The 22,044-nt window shown below is 35.5% G+C and overlaps 1 protein-coding gene across 2 annotated transcripts in view; it reads left to right on the top strand.

The window, feature by feature from the left end:
• Positions 1–22,044, top strand: part of CPNE3 (copine 3) — a 47,927-nt gene that overhangs the window by 11,224 nt on the left and 14,659 nt on the right. For both annotated transcript variants that reach the window (XM_049633178.1, XM_049633179.1), the window contains exons 2-10: positions 3,074–3,213; positions 3,494–3,673; positions 5,379–5,453; positions 6,519–6,590; positions 11,580–11,663; positions 14,281–14,370; positions 19,015–19,113; positions 21,003–21,089; positions 21,861–21,920. In XM_049633178.1, the coding sequence (XP_049489135.1) occupies positions 3,082–3,213; positions 3,494–3,673; positions 5,379–5,453; positions 6,519–6,590; positions 11,580–11,663; positions 14,281–14,370; positions 19,015–19,113; positions 21,003–21,089; positions 21,861–21,920 (879 nt within the window). In that variant the 5' untranslated portion in view covers positions 3,074–3,081. The remainder of the gene's footprint in view (positions 1–3,073; positions 3,214–3,493; positions 3,674–5,378; positions 5,454–6,518; positions 6,591–11,579; positions 11,664–14,280; positions 14,371–19,014; positions 19,114–21,002; positions 21,090–21,860; positions 21,921–22,044) is intronic.

Raw genomic sequence — 22,044 nt, 5'->3', positions numbered from 1 at the left:
AAGTTATATGCAGGTTAAGGCTCTTGCCTGAGATCACAGATAAAGTCACTGGTGGGATCCAGATGAGAACTCAGCTGTCTGATTCCAGAGCCTGTCCTATGGGGGAATGAAGAGGAAGGGACAAGTCAAGGGTCTTCAGGGCCGAATACAGTAGATGTAGAATAGGGAAAAGGTAATTGTGTATAGGGACAAGGCTGAAGGATGTAGGTTTGGGGAGTACTATATGCCAAGTGGATGCCTGAAGCCTTGAGAGGGAAAAGAAGTAAAGGTAGACATGACATCAGGAGGTGACAGAGCCTGAAGGGATGCTCACGGTTTCTTGGAGGGGAGGAGGATGAAGGGTTGGAATAGGAGACGAAGAAAAGTCAAGGATGGAGAATCCAAGGAAGAAGAGACTGAGGATGAGGCCCCAGTGTCAATATGCCAGAGACTTCATGGATTTGGATAAGTTCAAAGTAACTGGACCATTGTCTCTGTGCTTTTGTGTTTGGTGGTATCTCTTTTTTCCTATCAGTTTCTTCTTGCCTCTTACTATATTTTTAGCACTTTTTCTTTTTTCACAAATCAAACTGTAAAGGAATGATGATTGTATTCATGCTATCATTGCAAATGCTCTTTAACATTGTGCGTATTTCCAAAAGGAAATAGCTAATCTTCTGAATTAGATGGTGTGGAGACATGCTAATTTTCATGAATTCTGTATCCATGGATTGCTAGATGTAAAGACCTTATGGGTATCATGTTCTAAATTCTAAGATACTGTAGAATTAGAAGAGATTTGACACAAGTGACATTTTAAAAGAAGCCATTTCATCCTGCCATCCCTAGTTTGAGAACTATCAGTAGCACCTTCTTGCCCACCCCCCAAATCCTTCAGCTGGCTCTCAGGTGACCCTAAACTCACCCCTCCTACCTGTCCAGCCTGGTTTCCCCCAATGTGGATGCTCACTTCTGTGACACACAGTGAGGCATCCTCACTGTGTCTTTTAATGTCTTGGTTCTTTTCTACTTCTATGCTGTCTCCCTCTTCACCTAATGGAGTCCTTCAAAGCCTGGAGAATGAAGTCTCATCCACACTCTTGATACTGCTAATTCTCTGTCTGCTTCAGTGATTTCTCCTTTATCTTGATATCTTTGGCGCATATTGTCAGCACTGTGTATTTTGGCACTCAATAATAGGTAACCTGGCAGAAAAAAAAAAAAGAAATATGACTTTATAGTAGTTTTATTTTACAAAATAGGATACTTAGTAGGTGAATTGGAAATATGTGAATTTTGTTTCTTATTAAGGAATAATTCTCTTCCAAGTGAAGGTATACACATATAGCATCGCTTTTAAAAGGAATTCCTAGCTACCAAGAGTATGAAACCTACCTCATTCTCATTCTTCTTTAATTTAGGAATATTAAATGCTGATATTGATTTTTGGCACACATTGAGGATCCCTACAATTTTGAGAGCGTCCATTAGAGCAATTAATGAGTTTCCATGAGACATAAGTTGTTTTTGACATTGCCAAAGGGCTCTTCTCATAGTAATCCTTATCATTTTAGACCTGATTAAGCATTTTGTACAGCACAGATATCTTGTTTAAGTATAACAGGATGATGAGTGGATTTGTCCCTGTTGTCCCAGAATGTCAGCTCATCTCAAAGTGGAGGTCAAGGGCATTAAATACTACATCTTACTGTCCTACCTCCAGAACCTGTCCTACCACCATCAACCTGCACTGTACTCTTAGACAGTTGGCTAAGTGAACTTTCAACCAAGGAATGCAATGCCTGTTTCTTTTTCTTGGTGAAACCTACAGTTTCTTTCTTTCCCTGGGTTCAGGGAAGAAGGCAGCTTACCCTCAACATATCATCACCTCTCAAGGCCAGCTCCCAAGTATTCCACTCTGTCCCCAGTCATCTTCATATATTGATTGGAGGTTGGAGTGGGGAGGGGTGTGTGAAAGCTAGGTTAACTGTGGTATTCCTCAGCAAGTCTTGAGGAAAGTTAGGCCATGCCTGTTTGCTGGATGCTGTCTGTGGAAGAGTGGGTTTGCCAACCTTGCCTACATGTTAGAGTCATCCAAGAAGCTGATGCCCAGGTTGCACCCTTATCTCTTTCGGTGGGACTCTAGCATCAGTCGCTTTGAAAACTTCCCAGGTTATTCCAATAAGCAGCCAAGATTGAGAACTACTGCTGTAAAATGTATGGGGATGGGATAGGGAGTGGAGGGGGTACTTGGGGTCTTTTATTCTCCAGGTTTGACTTTTAGATAGAATTCTTCTTTTAAAAAAGATTTTATTTTATTTATCCTTGAGACAGAGACAGAGCACGAGCAGGGTAGGACAGAGAGAGAGAGAGAGAGAGAGAGAGAGAGAGAGAGAGACAGAATCTGAAGTGGGCTCCAGGCTCTGAGCTGTCAGCATAGCGCCTGACATGGGGCTCGAACTCACGGATCGTGAGATCATGACCTGAGCTGAAGTCAGATGCTGAACTGACTGAGCCACCCAGGCGCCCCCCAAAAAGATTTTATTTTTAAGCAGTCTCTACACCCAGCATGGGGCTTGAACCCACAACCCTGAGATCAAGAGTTGCACGTTCTACCAGCTGCACTGGCCGGGTGCTCCTGAAATTCTTTGAAAATAAAATACCTCACTCAGTATCTTGCTAAATAAATAAAGATAAAGGTTGTAGTTTAATCTATCTTGTGTTTCAGCTGAATACCATGTTTAACTGAAGGATCAAGATTATACTTGCTTGGACTTTTTCTGAATGGTAAAACTTTTAATAAAGTGAAAAGATTAGTATGTTTTATTGGCCATCTTAAAAGCTGCATCTTATTGTCATACAGTAAATTAGTTTCATCCCAGCAAGAGAATCTGACTAAAGCAACATCACTGGGATGAGCTAATAGCCATCTGAATTGGCAAGGAGCATATATTAACAGTCATATTCTAGCAAGTTTATTCTGTGATCCTATTCTGACAGTTTGTCCTAAGAATTCCACTATTTCATTGAGCGTGCACGTACTTCTTAAAGGCACCATTTCATTGGCTTTCTCATTTCCTTGGTTTTCTCACAGCTCGAGAGATGGCTGCCCAATGCGTTACAAAGGTGCAACTGAGCATTTCCTGTGACAATCTTTTGGATATGGATGTAGGGTCAAAGTCGGACCCCTTATGTGTGTTATTTTTGAATACGAGTGGTCAACAGTGGTATGAGGTAATGTTAAATTCTGTAGATGAAAAGCAATCTGAATTGCTCTTTTGATAATGTGAAGTGCTTATTTGAATTGTTAAAATAATAACAATTTAAAATTAACAATCTCTTAATGCAGTTTTTTTAGGCAAGTTTGTCCTTGATTGCGGAATTTTTCATCTCTGTATAGAAACTTCCTTTACCTATCCAGTATGCCTATATCTAGTTACCTGTAGGACAGTAAGATGCTAAAATGTGAGTGCATTTTGATCTGAAGAAACTTTTTGTCTTGGGGGGAGTATAGGTTGATCGCACAGAAAGGATTAAGAATTGCTTGAATCCCACATTTTCCAAGACATTTATTATTGATTACTACTTTGAAGTGGTTCAGAAATTGAAATTTGGGATTTATGACATTGACAACAAAACTGTCGTGCTGAGTGATGATGACTTCCTAGGAGAATTTGAATGTACCCTTGGACAAGTGAGTATAATTAGCTGTTGTACTATCTTGCATCTAAATTTTAACCAGAGAATTGGGCATTTTTGATAAGTGCTCATTAGTTTAATTTTTAGAGTTGAAAAACATGTAATCACTTTAAAGCCCTGGTTCATATATATATATATATATATATATATAAATGTATATATATGTTTGGTTTGAACATTATATAATTTAATCTTATTTTTCATAAGGGCAGGAACTGTGTGTTTTTGGCAGAGCCCATTAATTCTTTTGCGTTGGGGTGTTTCTTTTCCTTTTTTTTTTAGACATGTTTAGTTTGTCATTTCAGCATTTCAGTAAGTAATACCATTGCTCTAGCTGCTTTGTGTACTATTTACAGGTTTCCTATTTACATATTTCAGTACAGTTTTGTTCTTATGTTTAAGTCATAAACGCTTTCAAAGTAACATCAACTTCTCTGATGTTCTAACTAATGTGACTGGTCCCACTAGATCCCCGATGGCCCAACACCATCCCTCTACCTGGCTTGCTCTTCCTAAACATTAGGTACATCAGTGTAAGCCTTCCTCCCCTAGTAAGCATCCTCTGAACACCTTGAGTAGTTTGGAGCACAACCCTAATCTCAGCTGGTACTCTCTACTGCTTCTGTCTTAACATCCACCACATTGTATTATAGTTGCTTAATTATCCATCTTTCCAGTATATGACAGATTTTATCAGGGTACAGGTATGTCTGTAGGCTCACTATTTAGCTCCTAGCTCAGAGTCTGACTTCTAGGGAGAGATCATGACCATTTGCAAAACAGCTGGAAAGATCTCAGGAGGGAGCAGCCATTGTTTTTCAGTGGGTGACATATATTGCTTAGATTTATTTATTTTTCAGTGTTGAATTGTTTGTGGATCTTGGTATTTCCTATTCTCAAGGACAAAAGCTGGTTGGTTTTCTAAAACTTTAATGAATAGTATCAAAGAAGAAATTAAAGTAGTTATTTTTTGGAAAAAAAATCACATTGTAGCTAAAATTATGATGAATTTCAGAGATGTTCTGTTTGAGAGTACTATATTGTTTTAATCAAAATGATATATTTTTTTTCAGTTTTAATTTCCTTTTTTTTTTAAATTTATATTCAAGTTAGTTAACATACAGTGTAGTCTTGGCTTCAGGAGTAGAACCCAGTGATTCATCTCTTACATATCACACCCAGTGCTCATCCCGAAAAGAGCCCTCCTTAATGCCCGTCACCCCTTCAACCCTAAGGTTGTTCCTGTATTTAAGAGTCTTTTATGGTTTGCTTATCAAAATGATATTTTGTGGGGGTTATATCAAAGTTATGTGTCAGTTGAAAAATTGAATCCCATTTTTGAGTGTTCTGAGGCCCACCTCTTACCTACAGGGTTTTCAGGTCAGTGATTAGTGTATGTGAAGAGAATCTGGCCCTCTTTTTCCATTACAGGGAAGCAGTTAAACTTTGAAGTAGTTGATAAAGAAACTAGTGGTTGGGAAGATTGTATCTGTCAGGATTGGCCCCATGGAAATCTTTTCCAGTGGGTTTTAAATAAATAGATGTGTTTTATAATCTCTCAGTCTTTAAGGAATTGACTTAGTTTCCATATGTAATGATTTAAGTCTACTTTATACTCAACTCTTTTTTCAAACCATTCAGCTTAAAAATTTACATGTTGAAGTGAAATAGCTCTTTGTATCACTTTCCAATTTTAACAGATTGTGTCCAGTAAGAGGCTAACTCGACCACTGGTGCTTAAAAATGGCAAACCTGCGGGGAAAGGGACCATTACGGTAAGAATAAGATATGTGTCTTTTGCCTGAAAACATTTAGCATGATAGGACATGCTGAAACTATACATACCAGACAAATACTCTGTAGCCGTGCTTTTATCATTTGATCTTGAATGTTGCCCTTCATTGGCACTTGCCTTATAATGATCACAAAATGGGAAATGTATTGGGTCAAAAAAGAAGGAGAAAAATGCAGTGTGGGAATTCTTTCTTTGAGTCTTTTGTGTTGCCCATGGAATCAGGTGCACCTTGGTGATGCTTGCCTCTCCCCCATGGAAGTGTAAATTCCCAAGCTAGAGAGAAACAACTTAATCATCTGAACGGACCAGTTTGACCCTCTACAAGCAAACATAGTTCCCTTAATAGGACAGAAACTTTGCATAATGGATTTTATTCCAAACGGTTCTATATCATGCCATGCCCATTGAGCCTCTTAACTCTTAACCATCTTTTTTGTGCTTGCACTCTGCAACCCATCCGTCCACTCAGATTTTTCCATTGCTGATTATTGGTCCTAGGCAAATGAGTATATGGTTTATACTGTTTTAGACTTCAAATTATATAATGCTACACTTTAAATAAGTACCTCTAAATAATAGAATAAGATAATTATCTTCCAGAGTTCCTGTCCAGGTTATCACTGCCTGGAGCAGTAGTTTTGAACTTTATCCAAGAATAGAAGGCTGGCTCCCTGAGAGGCCATGTTTGAGGGTTATTGTCCTTGTCAAGTACATTTCACCACACAACTGTTGCTCTGGTTTAAATTTCCTGAGACAGAAGAATGTTAAGTGTCTTTGGGGTGTTGACTTCTGTGGGACAGAGAGCATTACAGTAGTTAGCTTTATTGCCCTTGGGGTCATGATAGCCTGGAATTTGTTTTTAAGTAGAACAGTTTTTCAGTTACATTGGATGAAAATTATTGATCTGAGAGTTCAGTTTAAAGTTCAATTTAAAGTGTTCTCTAGGTATGATTTACTCACAATAACAATCAATCAGTACTTCCTAAGTTTATCAGAACCCCTAAAAAATATTGTCTTTCACTTACCTAATGAAATCCACTTATAGATTTCAGCTGAAGAAATAAAGGATAACAGAGTGGTCTTATTTGAAATGGAGGCAAGAAAACTGGACAATAAGGTGAGTAGTTGATGCACATTTCCACAAGGATATCATGTTTTGCCTCACATTGATTCCTTTTTGAAAAAAATAATAATGCAATTAGCATTATGAAGTCCATCATCTGAACATCACTTAGTATTTAGTTACCTCCAAATTCTGCTTTTCAGTCTATTTTTAAGCATAATCCATTTTCCTTAACCTCTTTCCTCTAGATGTTATCAAAGGGTTTGTCTATCTTAAAAGAAGAGTTAATAAAAGCATTAATGTTATTGTAAAAGATATTTGAGAGAGTGTTGTTGGATTACTTTAGGGAAAGAAGGAAAAATTTTATGTTCTGTTAATTATGGATTTTCCTCTTTGCCTCCAAAAGTCAATGTTTTTGTTTTTTTTTTTTAAATGAAGGAGGAGTACCAGTACATAATAACACAACAACTTAGTCTATGGCATGAATGAGTATAATTCTTTGAGTGATTTTTATACCTAATTACATAATCCAATCAAGTTTTTATCATTTGCATTTACCTTACAATTCACTTTGTAAACATCTTAGACTAGTAGTCAGGAACTATTTTTATTTTGGAGAAAATTAAACATACAAAGAACAGCATTTAAAAAACATCTGCATGTCCCCATAACCCATCTTCAACACTTCTAACTCAGGGCCAATTTTGTTTTATCTCCACCCCTATCTACCTTCTCTCCTCCCAGACATCATATCATTTCATCTGTAAATATTCTGGTGTATCTCCAAAGACTCTTTTAACATTATAATTGGTTGGTATGTTTTAAGTCTTTTTTAATCCATAAATTCCCCCTTTCTTTTATTTCCTTCCTCCCTCTTTCCATTATTCCCCCTCATTTTCTCCCTTCATCCCATCCATCCATCCATCCATCCATCCATCATGCAATTTATTCAATAAAGAACTGACTCCTTTGTCCTATAGATGTTTTAACATTCTGCATATAGCTGATTAAATACTTGTGGTATCATTTAACATGTTTATCTCTCCACCTTTATTTCCTGATTTATATAAGCTGGTGATTGAATCTAGAGCAATGATCTGATGATATTTTGATGGTATTTTGTTACGGCAGTTTCATAGGTGGTGGCATTACATCAGGAGGCTCACATTGTTGAGTTCTGTCTTTTTGGGATGTTAGTGAACATTGATGATAACTGTGCTACCTAGATATATTATTTTATTAAGAGTCCTTTAAATAGTGAGATTCTCACTCTATCATTGCTTCTTCATTTATTAATGAGGATAGTTCCATAAAGAGAAGTATTCTTACCCACATTGGGTATTTATTTATTCTGAGATATTATTGTACAGGAAGCAAATTAAAATGTTTGATTTTTCCCCCCCAATATATACAATTTCTCAGAATAAGTTGGTTCCCTATCATCCTCTAAATGTGACAATGAGGATTTGTTTGTTGTTTTTTATTTTTAGTATTATATGAGCTCTTTATCAGTGAACTTTTATTGATGCTTAAATTATCTTAACTTTGGCCTTTGGGAATCTCTTTAAATTTGTTCCTGAAGTCAATTGGCATATCTCCAGGAATCTTTGGATAGCTTCCTTGTTCTGTGGCATGACAAGATGTTCCAGGATTATTTTATCTAATTTCTTCCCCAGACTGGCAGATTAAAAGAAGCCTTATTATGTTTTAGTGGAAATTGTTGTTTAGAGACCAGTCTGGTGCTAGGGGTGCTTATTGTTGATTATTGCCACTTATTGTTTCTAAGGCTTTTTAGTAGACAGAGGAAAGACTGTTTTGGTTTTGTTTTTGTTTTTAAAAGAAAAACTAAATCATAAATTTATACAGCTATTTCCAGTTCAGATAGAGAATTACAGGGTTTTACTTCTTTAATTCTATATTTACACCTCCTGTCTCTTACGCTGAAAATCTCATTTCGTAAGGATGTTAACATAACTGTTTCTCTGTTGTGCCTTTTATAATATCTAATAGTTTCAGAATAAAATTATCCACATTATCTTTAACAATATTTTTACTGGAAACAGTTTGAGCTTTCTTTGAAATTCTTTAAAAAAAATTTTTTTTAATGTTTATTTTTGAGAGAGAGACACACACACACACACACACAGAACATGAGTGGAGGAGGAGCAGGCTCCAGGCTCTGAGATATTAGCACAGATCCTGTTGCGGGGCTTGAACCCACGAACCATGAGATCACGACCTGAGCCGAAGTCGGACGCTTAACCAACCGAGCCACCCAGGCGCCCCTTGAAATTCTTTTTTAAAATTTTATTGATTGATTAATCGATTGACATATATAATCTCTATACCCAATGTGTAGCTTGAACTCATGACCCTGAGATCAAGAACTGCATGCTCTACTAACTGAGCCAGCCAGGCACCCCTCTTTGAAGTTGTTTTTGTTTTTAGGGTTATATATTCTACGTGGGTTGTATATTCAAATTCTTTTGGTTTAAAGAAATCTTTTAGTTATTATTCTATCACAATGACACACAATTGAATTTTGCTTTTGAAATTTAGGGATTATTTTCAATTTTTAAAAATTTAACTTTCTTTTATAATTATGTAAAAGATTTATATGGTTCCAAAGCCAAATCTATATTATTAGATATATTCAAGAAATTTAGCATCTTTCCCCATCCACTCTTTTTTCTTTTTTCTTCTTTCTTCTTGGTAGGTAGTAATTTTTTAAAATTTGTTCTATGGTTTAATTGTTTAATTTTATAAAAAATCTAAGATTTTTGTGTGTGTGTATGTTTATGTAATTTATGTGTCTCTGTGTATACACATATGTATATGTGTGTATATTGATATGTCCATATAGATAGGTATGTATGTGTGTATGTATGTATGTATTTGTATTTATATTCCCTACCCCCAGGCCTTGGGTAACTGTAACATACATACATATATATGTGTGTGTATATATGTGTGTATATATATGTGTGTGTGTGTGTATATATATATATATATATATATATATATATATTATGTACATATACACACTTCCTCCACCTTGCTTTCATCACTTAACATGTTATGGAGGTCTGAGTCAGGAACTAATAATTCTTCTTTTAATTCTACTACTGACAACTTCATGAACTTTCAAACAACATTTGTTGTCTAACCTTCAGAATGATAATGATTCTGCCCTTCTCATAGGTTTATTTCTAAGATAGGCCAGACAGGGTACATTAATGTGTTTTTAGAAAGTTAACTTTTCTAAAGTGCTATTATAAAATGGTTCACAGAGAGACTTATTACACTGATTCTTTTTTAGAGTTTATTTATTTATTTTGAGAGAGGGAGAGTATGCACATATGGGCAAGCAGGGGAGGGGAAGAGAGAGAGCATCCCAAGCAGGTTCCATGCTGTCAGCACAGACCCCGATGCAGGGCTCCGTCCCACGAACCTTGAGATCATGACCTGAGCCAAAACCAAAAGTTGGATGCTTAAATGACTGAGCCACACAGTCGCCCCTGATTCTTAAGACTCTTCTTAGTGATAAGGTTAAATTTTAAAAGTTCTGCATAGCCTTTGTGTTTATATACCCATATATATATTAAAAGTTTATTTATTTAAGTATTCTCACTCAACATGGGGCTCAAACTCATGACCCCAAGGTCAAGAGTCACATGTTCTTTAGACTAAGCCAGCCAGGCACCCTTGTGTTTATATTTTTGACTGTACCAAATATGTTACTTGCTTGACATTGAACTGCTGAGGAGGGAAGTAACATTATCTTAGTTCTTAATATAATACTGAGGTTAATTTAGGACTCAGAAAATGCTCAGTTCAAGGACATTAACTGCATACATTACTGTGGAGTTAACAGGTGTCTTTTTGGGGCTCCTGGGTGGCTCAGTCGGTTAGGTGTCCAGCTTTGGCTCAGGTCATGATCTCACTGTTTGTGAGTTCAAGCCCAGCATCGGGCTCTGTGCTGACAGCTCAGAGCCTGGAGCCTGCTTCAGATTCTCCATCTCCCTCTCTCTCTGACCCTCTCCCGCTCATGCTGTGTCTCTCCCTCTCTCTCTCAAAAATAAATAAACATTAAAAAAATTTAAAAAAGTAAAGAGATCCTGATATAACAGGTGTCTTTTCATTTTGACAAATAATAAGTAATATATTCTAAGGAGTATGGAAATTTCAAAATGAAAACAAACAAAAATGAGAAAACAAAATCATTTATAATCTCTGCTTAAGTTTGACCTCTGTGAGTGATTTGGTCATTCTTCCAGAATTTTATCTGTGTGTGTGTGTGTGTGTGTGTGTGTGTGTGTGTTTATGTTGAGGATAGCGATAAGGGTATTTTTGAACACTCAGTGTGCGTCAGCATTATACAGGTGCTGTGGTGAATTACAGAGGAAAAAGAAGATGTATTTTGTACCCTTGAAATAATTCTATTATGCACTCTACATATTTACCTCTACTCCCTTATGTATGTAAAGAAATGTGTGGAATTGGGGAGAGAGTGTTGGACATAGAAGGATAAGATATAAAGTCAAGACTCAGATCCATCAATTAAATTAGATGTGTGATCTTGGCAAAGTTATTTAACCTCTCTGAATCCATTTTATTGCTGATAACTGCTCTGCCCTTCATATAGTATGACTAATGTTTGGGATGGCATTTATATCAAACTATTCAGTGCTATGCAAATGAATACTGTTAATAATGAAAACAAGCCCAAAACATATTTTATTGATTATGGGTCCTGTTGTTCATTATATTTTATAGCAATGTTCTCATGTTTTTTGAGAAGTGAAGTTGTGATACATAGGATTATGAGCATTTATCACAAATGCCTTAATAGTTCCCCTTATAGACATCAGCAAGTTTATAAGTTCATGAGTAAGGTGATGGGATTTGTATTTACTACTGTACTGTGCTGTATATATCTGTACTATGGAGTTAGACTTTTGATATTGCTAACACGTAACATGTATAAAGTATGGTTTTACATGGTTTCAAAGGAGAAGAATTGATTTCTTTTTTTTAATGTAGGATCTATTTGGAAAGTCAGATCCATACCTGGAATTCCACAAGCAGACATCTGATGGAAACTGGCTAATGGTTCATCGAACAGAGGTGAGTATCTGAATTTGAAAAAGTAGAGTTGAGGTTTCTGTTGGAATTCTAGTAATCTAAATTTTAAAAAATTTTATATTTATAAAAATATCAATCTGAGTTCAGACATATATAGACAGAGATGCAAGATCAACATACTCATTTTTTTCATTTTTTTTCTTCTTTTCATGAGGAAGTGCTACTATGCTGAATTATTAGCAAAATTTTTATTTTGAAATATTTAAGACCCTGTAAAAAGCACTAAAATGTATACCTGTGTATCCTTCACCTAGACTTACCAACTGGTCATATCTGTATGTGTGTTCTTTCTCTCTCACTTACACACACACACACACACACACACACACACACACATGCATGCACCCATGCACACAAATAGTTCCCATTTGCAAAGCTGTCCTAATGTAAGCTTCAGATATCAATTCCCTTCACCTTAATACTACAACAGGTATTTCTCAAGAACAAGGGCATTCTCCTACACAACTACACTTGAGAGAATTAATATGGATTTATAATATCACCCAGTATATCCTTTAACTTCAGATTTCCCCAGTTGTCTCACACATCACACACACACACACACACACACACACACACACACACACAAATCTGTGTGTGTGTGTGTGTGTGTGTGTGTGTGTGTGTGTATAGTTTTGTCCAGGATCAATTCAAGGTTCACATTTTGCATTGGGTTCTTATGTTCCCAGTATATACGATTCTTCTCCCTATCTGCCTTATATCTTTCTTCATGCCATTGAATCTCCTGAATAATCAAGGCTAGTATGTCCAACATTCTGAGTCTTTTGTTTCCTTACGATTGTATCCAAATCAAACATTTCCATCAAGAACATTATGTGTGCATCTTGCTTTGCATCATCAAGGGACCCATAGTATCAGGTTGTCCAGTATTGTTGTTGCCAACCTTGTTCTACTTGGTTAAGCTGGTGACCACCAGATCTTACTATGATAAAGTCCCATTTTTTAAACTTTGTAATTAATAAGTGATCTATGGTGTGATACTTTGAGACTGAACGAATAAATTGTTCTTTAGCATATCACCTGTCCAGTGATGATCCATCCTGAATCAATTTTTATATTAGGGGTTATAAAATAGTGATTTTTTCCTAAATCTTTTATCCCTTTACATATAATAGCAGATACTCTTCTTTCATCTCTCCTCTCCCACATCCTTTTTTTATTTTTAGTATCATTATAGACTCATGACTTTTATAGCAGCGTATTTGTGTCACAAATCATTATGGTCATTATTTTTGCAGTTCAAATTAATCCAAGTTTGACCAGGGAGAGTGATGTCAAAAGGCTCCTGGGTTCTTTTAACATGACCCCATTAGTCTTTAAGCATTACTTTATTTATTTATTTATTTATTTATTTATTTATTTATGTTTACTGTTTTTAATTTTTAAAAAATTTTTAATGTTTATTTTTGAGAGAGAGAGAGAAAGAGAGAGAGAATGAACAGGGGAGGGGCAGAGAGCGAGGGACACATAGAATCTGAAGCAGGTGACTCTGTCTTGTCAGCACAGCCTGAGCGGGGCTTGAACTCAAGAACCACAAGATCATGACCTAAGCCAAAGTTGAATGCTTAACCAACTGAGCCACCCAGGTGCCCCATATTTATGTTTTTTTTAAGTTTATTTATTTATTTATTTATTTATTTATTTATTTATTTACTTTTTAGTAGTGTCTACACCAATGTGGGGCTCAAACTCATTACCCCCAGATCAGGAGTCATATGCTCTTCAGACTGAGCCAGCCAGGCACCCTTCATTCTCTTACTTTATATTAAAGTATATTCTCAGGTCACCTTGTGCTCACCCTATCCAAGGTCCAGAATGAGCCATTTCTCTGGAGGAACCCAGTTCCTTTAAGACAGTAGTGCTATTAAGGAATCTACTCCTGAAATCATTGTTGCACCATATACTAACTTGGATGTAAATTAAAAATAAATAAATTATTTTTTTTCAATATATGAAATTTATTGTCAAATTGGTTTCCATACAACACCCAGTGCTCATCCCAAAAGGTGCCCTCCTCAATACCCATCACCCACCCACCCCTCCCTCCCACCCCCTATCAACCCTTAAGAGAGTAGTGCTAGATGTACTCATTGCTACCCAGATGTCATTGCATTTAGGTCTTTTCAATGGACAGAGCTAGGAAATGTGTATTTGTGTATATCTGTTTATTATGTGTATGTATATTTATAACAATTTTAAATCATCAATTTAGACTATTTTTTCAATTCAAGTCCAACCCAGATTCTTTCTCATCCTTTTTTTATTCCAAATTTGAATCTTCTATGTCCTGCAATGAAAATCCTGGTTTCCAACAGAATCAACAATCAGTAGTTTCTAAATGTACCTTGTGATGGGTAAAATAAATTTTCCAAGTAGTTTTTTTCTTTTCTCAGAATGTATCTGTCACATTTTTCTTATAACAATTGTATAATATTGTCCTACCTAAGTTTCTCATTGAAAAAGTTGACTGGGTGAAGAGGTGAAGGATGATTGTGAGAGTATAGCAAGAATCTAGGAAAAGGAAGGGAAAATGTTAATGAACTGAATATTTTTCTAACTAGTCTTGGAATCTTTACAGGTTATTAAAAATAACTTGAATCCTGTTTGGAGGCCTTTTAAAATCTCTCTTAACTCCCTGTGCTATGGAGATATGGACAAAACTATCAAGGTAATTTGAATTTATGTGGATGTTATTTATACACACATACGTCTTTCATAAAACTAATAGATTAGATAGTATTTAATAAAAGTTAATGATATAATAGATACCTGTAAGGATTGAATTGTATTTTTATTTAGGAATACTAAAATAGAAATGTCTCTGGTAAGTAAATAGTTCAAAGGAGTAGATATGTTTGACTGATATGTTGACCTAATGCTTAATTCAAACATTGTGATTTTTATTTTACTCTTCATTTTAAAAAATAGAATGTCCAATTTAAATCTTTCCTCCTTTTAATAAGATTCATTTGCTCTGCAAATAGAAACCTTTAACTGCAATCTTTGACTTTGGTATGGCCCTTGTGGATAAAAGCAGATGTTACTTTAACTAAAAACCCAAAGCTTCCCCCTATAGCAGAGAGGAGCAGCAAAAGAGAATAGTGGTGGCATTTTCCATCGCTTATTTTCAGAGCAAGATAGTATTCATTGAAAACTTTTAGATAGCTTTAGTATAAAGTGTTAGGAGAGCAGGGTGGGTACAGGGAGTAGCAGCAGGTGACTAAGAATTTTTTTTTAATGGTTTAATTTATAGCTATTTAACAGAAAATATTTATTATTTTTAAGACATATTTTACTAGAGTCTCTTGTTTTTTTTTTAAGTTTTATTTATTTTTGAGAGACAGAGACTGACTCTGAGGGGGTAGAGGAGGGGCAGAGAGAGAGGGAGACACAGAATCCAAAGCAGGCTCCAGGCTCTGAGCTGTCAGCACAGAGCCTGATGCAGGGCTCGAACTCACAAACCGTGAGATCATGACCTGAGCCAAAGTTGGACACTTAACCTACTGAGCAAATGAGGCACCCCTAGAGTCTCTTTACATAAGATTCCAGATAGAAGTCTCTTGTGTTTAGAGTCAGCAAACTGAAGTGGGTGTTTTTGTTTTATTTTTCCTTTGGTAATGAATATGGTAAAAACAGGAAAGGTGATGGCATGGAACACTGGATTTTGTGTCAGGCTATAGTTCAAGTCTTGACTTAGGCTTTCAACCAGATAAGGGATCTTGGGGAGGTCATCTGACTTCTTCATTTATATAACAGAGAAAATAATGTCTATGTTACAAAAGAAAGGAAGGATTAAATTAATGAAAGTAGAAGTTTTATAAACCATTATACATAGAATAGATACTGTTACATTGAAAACAGTTTCATTCCTTAGCTCTGTAAAAATTTGTCCTCAGTTGACAGAGAACTTCAGAAATCAATATAGAGGCGCTTGGGTGGCTCAATTGGTTAAGCGCCGACTCTTTATTTCACCTCAGGTCATGATCTCACGGATCGTGAGTTCCCCACATTGGACTCTGTGCTGATAGGGTAGAGCCTGCTTGGGATTCTCTCTTTTCCTCTCTCTGTGCCCCTCCACCTTCAAAATAAATAAATAAATAAACATTGAAAATCAATATAAGTATGATTTATGTTGTATTTCAAACAGCAGTGAAAATTTAGGTAACAAATAAATAGAACAGTAGTTTTAAAAATTACTTTCTATTGTCATATTAAACTTTTGCATTTCACATTAAAAATAGTAAGTTGAGGGGCACCCACCTGGGTGGCTTAGTCGATTGAGTGTCCAACTTTGGCTCAGGTCATGATCTTGTGGTCCATGAGTTCGAGCCCTGCATCTGGATCTGTGCTGATAGCTCAGAGCCTGGAGCCTGCCTCGGATTCTGTATCTCCCTTTCTCTCTCTGCCCCTCCCCTGCTTATAGTCACTCTCTCTGTCTCTCTCAAAAATAAAGATTAAAAAAAATAGTAAGTTGATACTTTATTAGCTCTGAGAAACAGGAAAGCCTGGGGGAAAAATGCCTAAAACATAACCGGTTGCTTATAATAATATGTTAACAATGAAACAATGTTTTTTAAACTTTCTTTTGCACACAGTGGCATGCTTACAGGGCTATTTTATTATAGTAAGTAAACTGATTTTATGAGCTTTCTCTGATGAATGTCTTCCGTTCTTAAAAGTTTCTCAGTTTGTTTTAACTGTACACAATTTGGTTTGCCATATCATGACTGTCTTTCTTTAGTTCTCTATTTCTTTGCAATATCACAAAGTCATACATCTGTGATTCTTGTGGTGTTTGGAAACTGTTTAGAGGTGTAGCAAAGAGCATTAGAGCACAGAATAGAGTCAGAATAATTAGTAATTTGCTGTGTGAACGTGCCAGTGTTATCACTCCAGCATGTATTATTATTTTCATAATATCAATGAAATAAAAGAAATAATCATGCATGCTACCACCTTGCCTAAAATGGGAATGCCTTAGTGAATGTAGTATTGTGTGGTGTGTACATTCTTTTACATATATACATATGTGCATATGTATATATGCATATATTTCAATTTCATAAGCACTGCTGATACTGTTGTTTAAAACAGCCAATAGTACTAGTTTTTGTATTTTTGAGAAGAGAAATTAAATGGCACAAATTATTATATCGTTTACCTCAAACTATATCTGACCATATGCCAGTATTATAAATGTTACATCTTTCTTTAGCACCAAACATTTGCCTTCAGTGGGGGCAACAGTGAGGTTTTCCTGTATATTTATTATAGTGTGCTATCAGAAATTACAGTTTAAAAATATTTTAACATTCCCTGAAGTCTCAGGCAGTCTAAACATATGAAGAGTTTTAGGTGTTCATAAGCTTCTTAAAAATAAAATTGGCCTTATCAAAGCTTGATCTTATATATAAATTGGAGTTTGCTGAATGCAAATCTAAAATGCAAAATTTGGGGGCACCTGGCTGGCTCAGTCCATAGAGCATGCTACTCTTGATCATGGGGTGGTAAGTTCAAGCCCCACATTGGGTATAGAGCTTGCCTAAAAAAAAAAGGTCCAGTTCTATTTTCCATAATTTAAAGAAATGCATTAAAAATGCATGAAAATATTAAGAGTGTTTTGGCTTTATCTTAATTTTATTTCTCTAGAAAAAAAATAGTAAGATCATTAATTTTCTTTTCTCCTGATACTTTGAAGAGTCAGATAAAGGGCTTTGGTTTAAAAATTAAATACCAGATACATAAGGCAAGAATCAAACTGTCATAATTGGTACATGACCAAAGTGTTTCTAAAAATAAAAATCCTTTACTGTTACTCAAAATTGCAATTCTGGGCCTTGTTTTTATTGATTGGTTTTTAGTCTTCCTGAATACCAATGAAAATATTAGTAAGGAATGAAAGACTCCTTGTTATAGGCGCTTAGTTCACTTCTCATAGAACTGAGAAGAAGGTAAATCATTTTGCTGGCTGAACATATAGAATCGCTCAGCATTTTAGCTTGGCAATTAATATAACTTTGTAAAGGATGCTTTCTTGGCAAATCACTTCTTCTTATAGGCTTTTATTTTAAATCATAGGCTCTTGAAGAATTCAAAAGTGCCCTCAGCATAGCTTTACCTATATTGGTTACCAAATAAAACATATCATCTTCTATGACTATTTAATTCCTTTGCCTACTTCACAAGCCTAAGTAGAGAATGTGTGCAGTGCACATAAAAATGTTTGCAGAAATGAGATAATCTGTTCTGAAATTATAAAGCACTCTAAAAATGTTAGTTATCCAGTGATCACAATGGACACCTCTCCTTGCTAACAGTTCACACCACATTAATTTTTTCATTACAATGAATAATCAGGTATTCTTGTGAATATTTACCCTCTGGTTACTCTGTCAACTTGGCACAAAATTACATGCAGCTCTTGGGGTGCCTCGATGGCTCATTCAGTTGAGCATCGGACTCTTGATCTCAGCTCAGGTCTTAATCTCAGCATTGTGGGTTCAAGCCCCACATCGGGCTCCATGCTGGGGGTGGAGCCTACTTAAAAATAAAAACAAAAACAAAAATATAAACAAATATACCCTCAGCTCTCTTCTGCCTGCTGTAAGAAAGAGCAAACATTTGACCAGAGGCATAGGTAAGACTAGAATTCACCCTGTCTTACATGGAAATAGAGCCAATATGACCTAGAATAGATAGTTCCTCAATGGATCAAGTACTCTTTCCCTTGAATTTTCTTTTTTATTGTAAGACTTGTGATTCTCAGAAGGATGCAGATATGACTTCATCATATCTAACTCTGAATACAAACCTAGCCTTACCGGATTGCAGCTGATGAAATACATATTCCATATTTCTAAATCATCTAGGATTTAATTATACAATTTTTAGCTGTCTAGGATCTGACTTCCTTTCTTCCTGCAGATGATGGCTTTTAGTCATTGTATAGTGATAACAAAGTAAAGAAGTGGATGAGAAAGAAGACGTAATTTCATTTTGATTTTATCAGCTCTTATAAAGAGCATGATGGTGAACTGGGAACTGCTTAATATGGAATTTGAACAATATTTGTACTTTTTGTCTGCCTATGATCTATCCTAGAGCCCCATTCCAAGGATAGCTGGGGTTTGAAGTGTTTCAGTATTACTCCTCCAGGAAGTTACTTCCTACTTCTCTAAGTAGAGCTGCATAATAAACATTTTCACTTATTTTAATTAAAAGGGCACTTCCTGGTAAGTCTCAATTATTGCAGCCAATCATTTTAAACAAAATTTTGTTGATTTTTATATATTCTTATTATACTTAATTCCAGGTAGAGTGCTATGATTATGATAATGATGGGTCACATGATCTCATTGGAACATTTCAAACCACCATGACAAAACTGAAAGAAGCCTCCAGAAACTCACCTGTAAGTTATATCTTTGTCATTTGAATGTACTTTATGGTTGGCCATGTATTTATTATTTCATTTTTTCCCCCTTGGTATAGCAAACAGTTTGCCATGGTTTTACTCTGTATTATAAAATGCTATGAAATCTGTGGATTTTATTTGTGTAGTAATTGGATGATCCAAAATTCATCTTGGAGTATAAGTTTACATTTGTATTTAGAGGTTTGGTTTCCTTTGGCTTCAGACAACATATGTGGTTTGATTGGAAAACCCTAGTTTTAAAGCATTTGGTATTTCATTGGTCATAATAATTAAGTTCTACAACACTAGATAAATACCTGGACTTGATCTGTGTACATTTATATTCCTTTTGGACCCGCTTTTACAATATGCCTCTCATTCTTCTCTCCAACTTTTCTTCACTGAAGGGAAGGATAAAAGGATAATTATGGTATTTCAAATTATGTAATATTAAGCCTCCATCTAATGGCACTAATTTTGTCAAGATCATTAATGTGCTTTAACTACATTCAGTTTATTATTTAGCATCCCAACATATTGCTAAAAGTGCTTCTGAAACTTTCCTGTCTCTAAAGCCGAGGTGCCTAAAAATTATTCCAGAGCATTTTATAAGTAAAATTTATCAATTGCTCCCATCTTATTTCCTTTCTAGTTTGAATGAGATAAGCTATTAATTCTCTTTATAGCTTACTTAAAATAGAATAATATGAATTATTACCTGCATAATGTTCATGCATATAGCCTTTGATTTTGAAAACATAAGAGTAAGTTATGGTTAGATGAGGTCTTTTTTACCTAGTCATGTAAGTGAGGTGATCTAAAAGATACTGATAGTTTTAGATCAAAACGTAACTACAAAATAAATAAATAACACTTATGAGCCATTTGGTTTAAGTAATGGGGAGAAATGAGTTTTAAACAAACATAATGAGACTAGAATTTTTAGTAGGTCACATAGAGATCTATAGCCCTGTCCCTACTCCCTGGTCACAAAGGCCAGGTACTAGAAGTAGACTATACAAAAATGTTTGTGTGAAGTATGAAAGGCTTTTAAAATCATTCCTAATGGTTTAGGGGCATCTGGGTTGCTCAGTCAGTTAGGCATACAACTCTTGATTTCAGCTCAGGTCATGATCTCATGGTTCATGAGATTGAGCCCCAAGCACGGAGCCTGCTAGGGGTTCTCTCTCTCTGTCCCTCCCCCTCACTCGCATGCTCTCATGCTCTCTCTCTCAAAATACATAAATAAACTTTAAAAAATCATACCTAGTAGTTCAATTAAAACAGCAAAATTCAGCTGTAAATATCCTAAAGAATTTTTTTAAAGCAGAACTAATGGCAAATGCTAAAAATCTGAACAATTCAAAAAAAGCAAGCTACCTAAAAGAACTAAATATGAAGAGTGACCCGGATTGTTGTCACTATCCTTCAGAATCAGTAAATGAACTACTTTTAGAAGATATTGAATGAACAACCAACTCTGTAATACTTTATGGATCATGTAGAGTTTTCCTAAATCCAACTATCTTGATCCTTCCCTCCTCCATGACAGAATGAGGCTTTTAATGTTGCTGCCATGGCAAGGTTTACCTACTCTTATTCTTCAAAAGCAAGGCCATATCTTACCATCTTTGTTTTCAGTGCCTGGAATAGTGCCTGCCACTTGGTAGACACTTTGCAGAGAGAGAGGGAGACAGAGAATCCCAAACAGGCTTTGCACTGTCAGCACAGAGCCCGATGTGGGGCTTGAACTCAAGCACTGTGAGATTATGACCTGAGCCGAAACCAAGAGTCGAATGCTTAACCAACTGAGCTACCCAGGCGGCCCACATTGGCATTTTTAGTATTGCTAGAAAGAATTAACATTTTGTCTTTTCTTCCTATAGGTGGAATTTGAATGCATAAATGAAAAAAAGAGGCAAAAGAAGAAAAGCTACAAGAATTCAGGTGTTATCAGTGTGAAACATTGTGAGGTTAGTTGATATTGACCATTTATAGTAAGTGTAATGAGATTCCATTTCAAGTTCTTTTTTCAATATGGTATATATTAAGCAAACAGACAAAGAATATTAATTAAAGTTTTTTCTTAAGAAATGTGAATTGAATTTTGGGCAATTGAAAATCACATGAGCATCTGGATACCCTTAAGGAAAAGAAGAGAGTAGGAAATAGTAAAGAAATCTTTCAAGTAAATTTGGTTCCAAGGTTTGACAACTTTGTAGCAAAAGAAAAGATTATTAAAGTTTTTTCCTTATTGTAAGAAATATGAAGCATCATGGTATTTTCCCAGAGCATTAGCAGAAATGACCTGACACAGTGCATCTATCCTGGTCATAATTTCGAGTTGAGATATTGTAAACAGAGGGGAAAATTCAAGAGATTTCTTACAACAAACAAATGAGGTTTTTCTGGTTTTGTTTTTTATTAAAAAAATTCAATTATTATGCTTATTAAAGCTCTCAACATATTAGATTCATTGCCAGTTTCTTAAAACCTAAAGTGATTTCATCTTTGGCCATTAATATTCTAATCTTAACATTGCTTTAATTATCTCAAATTAAAATCATACAAATTCATGACAAGTAGGGGCAGCGGTACCTTAAACTCAAATGCTGGGGTGGTTTCCACATGCTTATATCATGTTTTGTTCAGTTTCTAAACTGTTAAAAACGTATGCCAGAGAGCTCTTTGTATCTCTTGTATAGTAAAAGAGTTTTAATTTTAACAGTGCTATCTGTTTTTAGATTACAGTGGAATGCACATTCCTTGACTATATCATGGGAGGATGTCAGCTGAATTTTACTGTAAGTAACACTGACTTTTTCAAAAGTCGTGTAACATATTACTTTTTCCTACCATTTTGCAGTGTTCTATCCTTCCCTGTAAAACTGACTTAGTGATGAAATTTATACAAGCTGTTTAGTATGA

Source organism: Panthera uncia, chromosome F2 (assembly GCF_023721935.1).
Source record: "Panthera uncia isolate 11264 chromosome F2, Puncia_PCG_1.0, whole genome shotgun sequence".
In the NCBI taxonomy this organism is placed as follows: domain Eukaryota; kingdom Metazoa; phylum Chordata; class Mammalia; order Carnivora; family Felidae; genus Panthera; species Panthera uncia.
The sequence above is the reverse complement of the archived record's forward strand: the minus strand, read 5'-3'. Positions and strand labels throughout refer to the sequence as shown.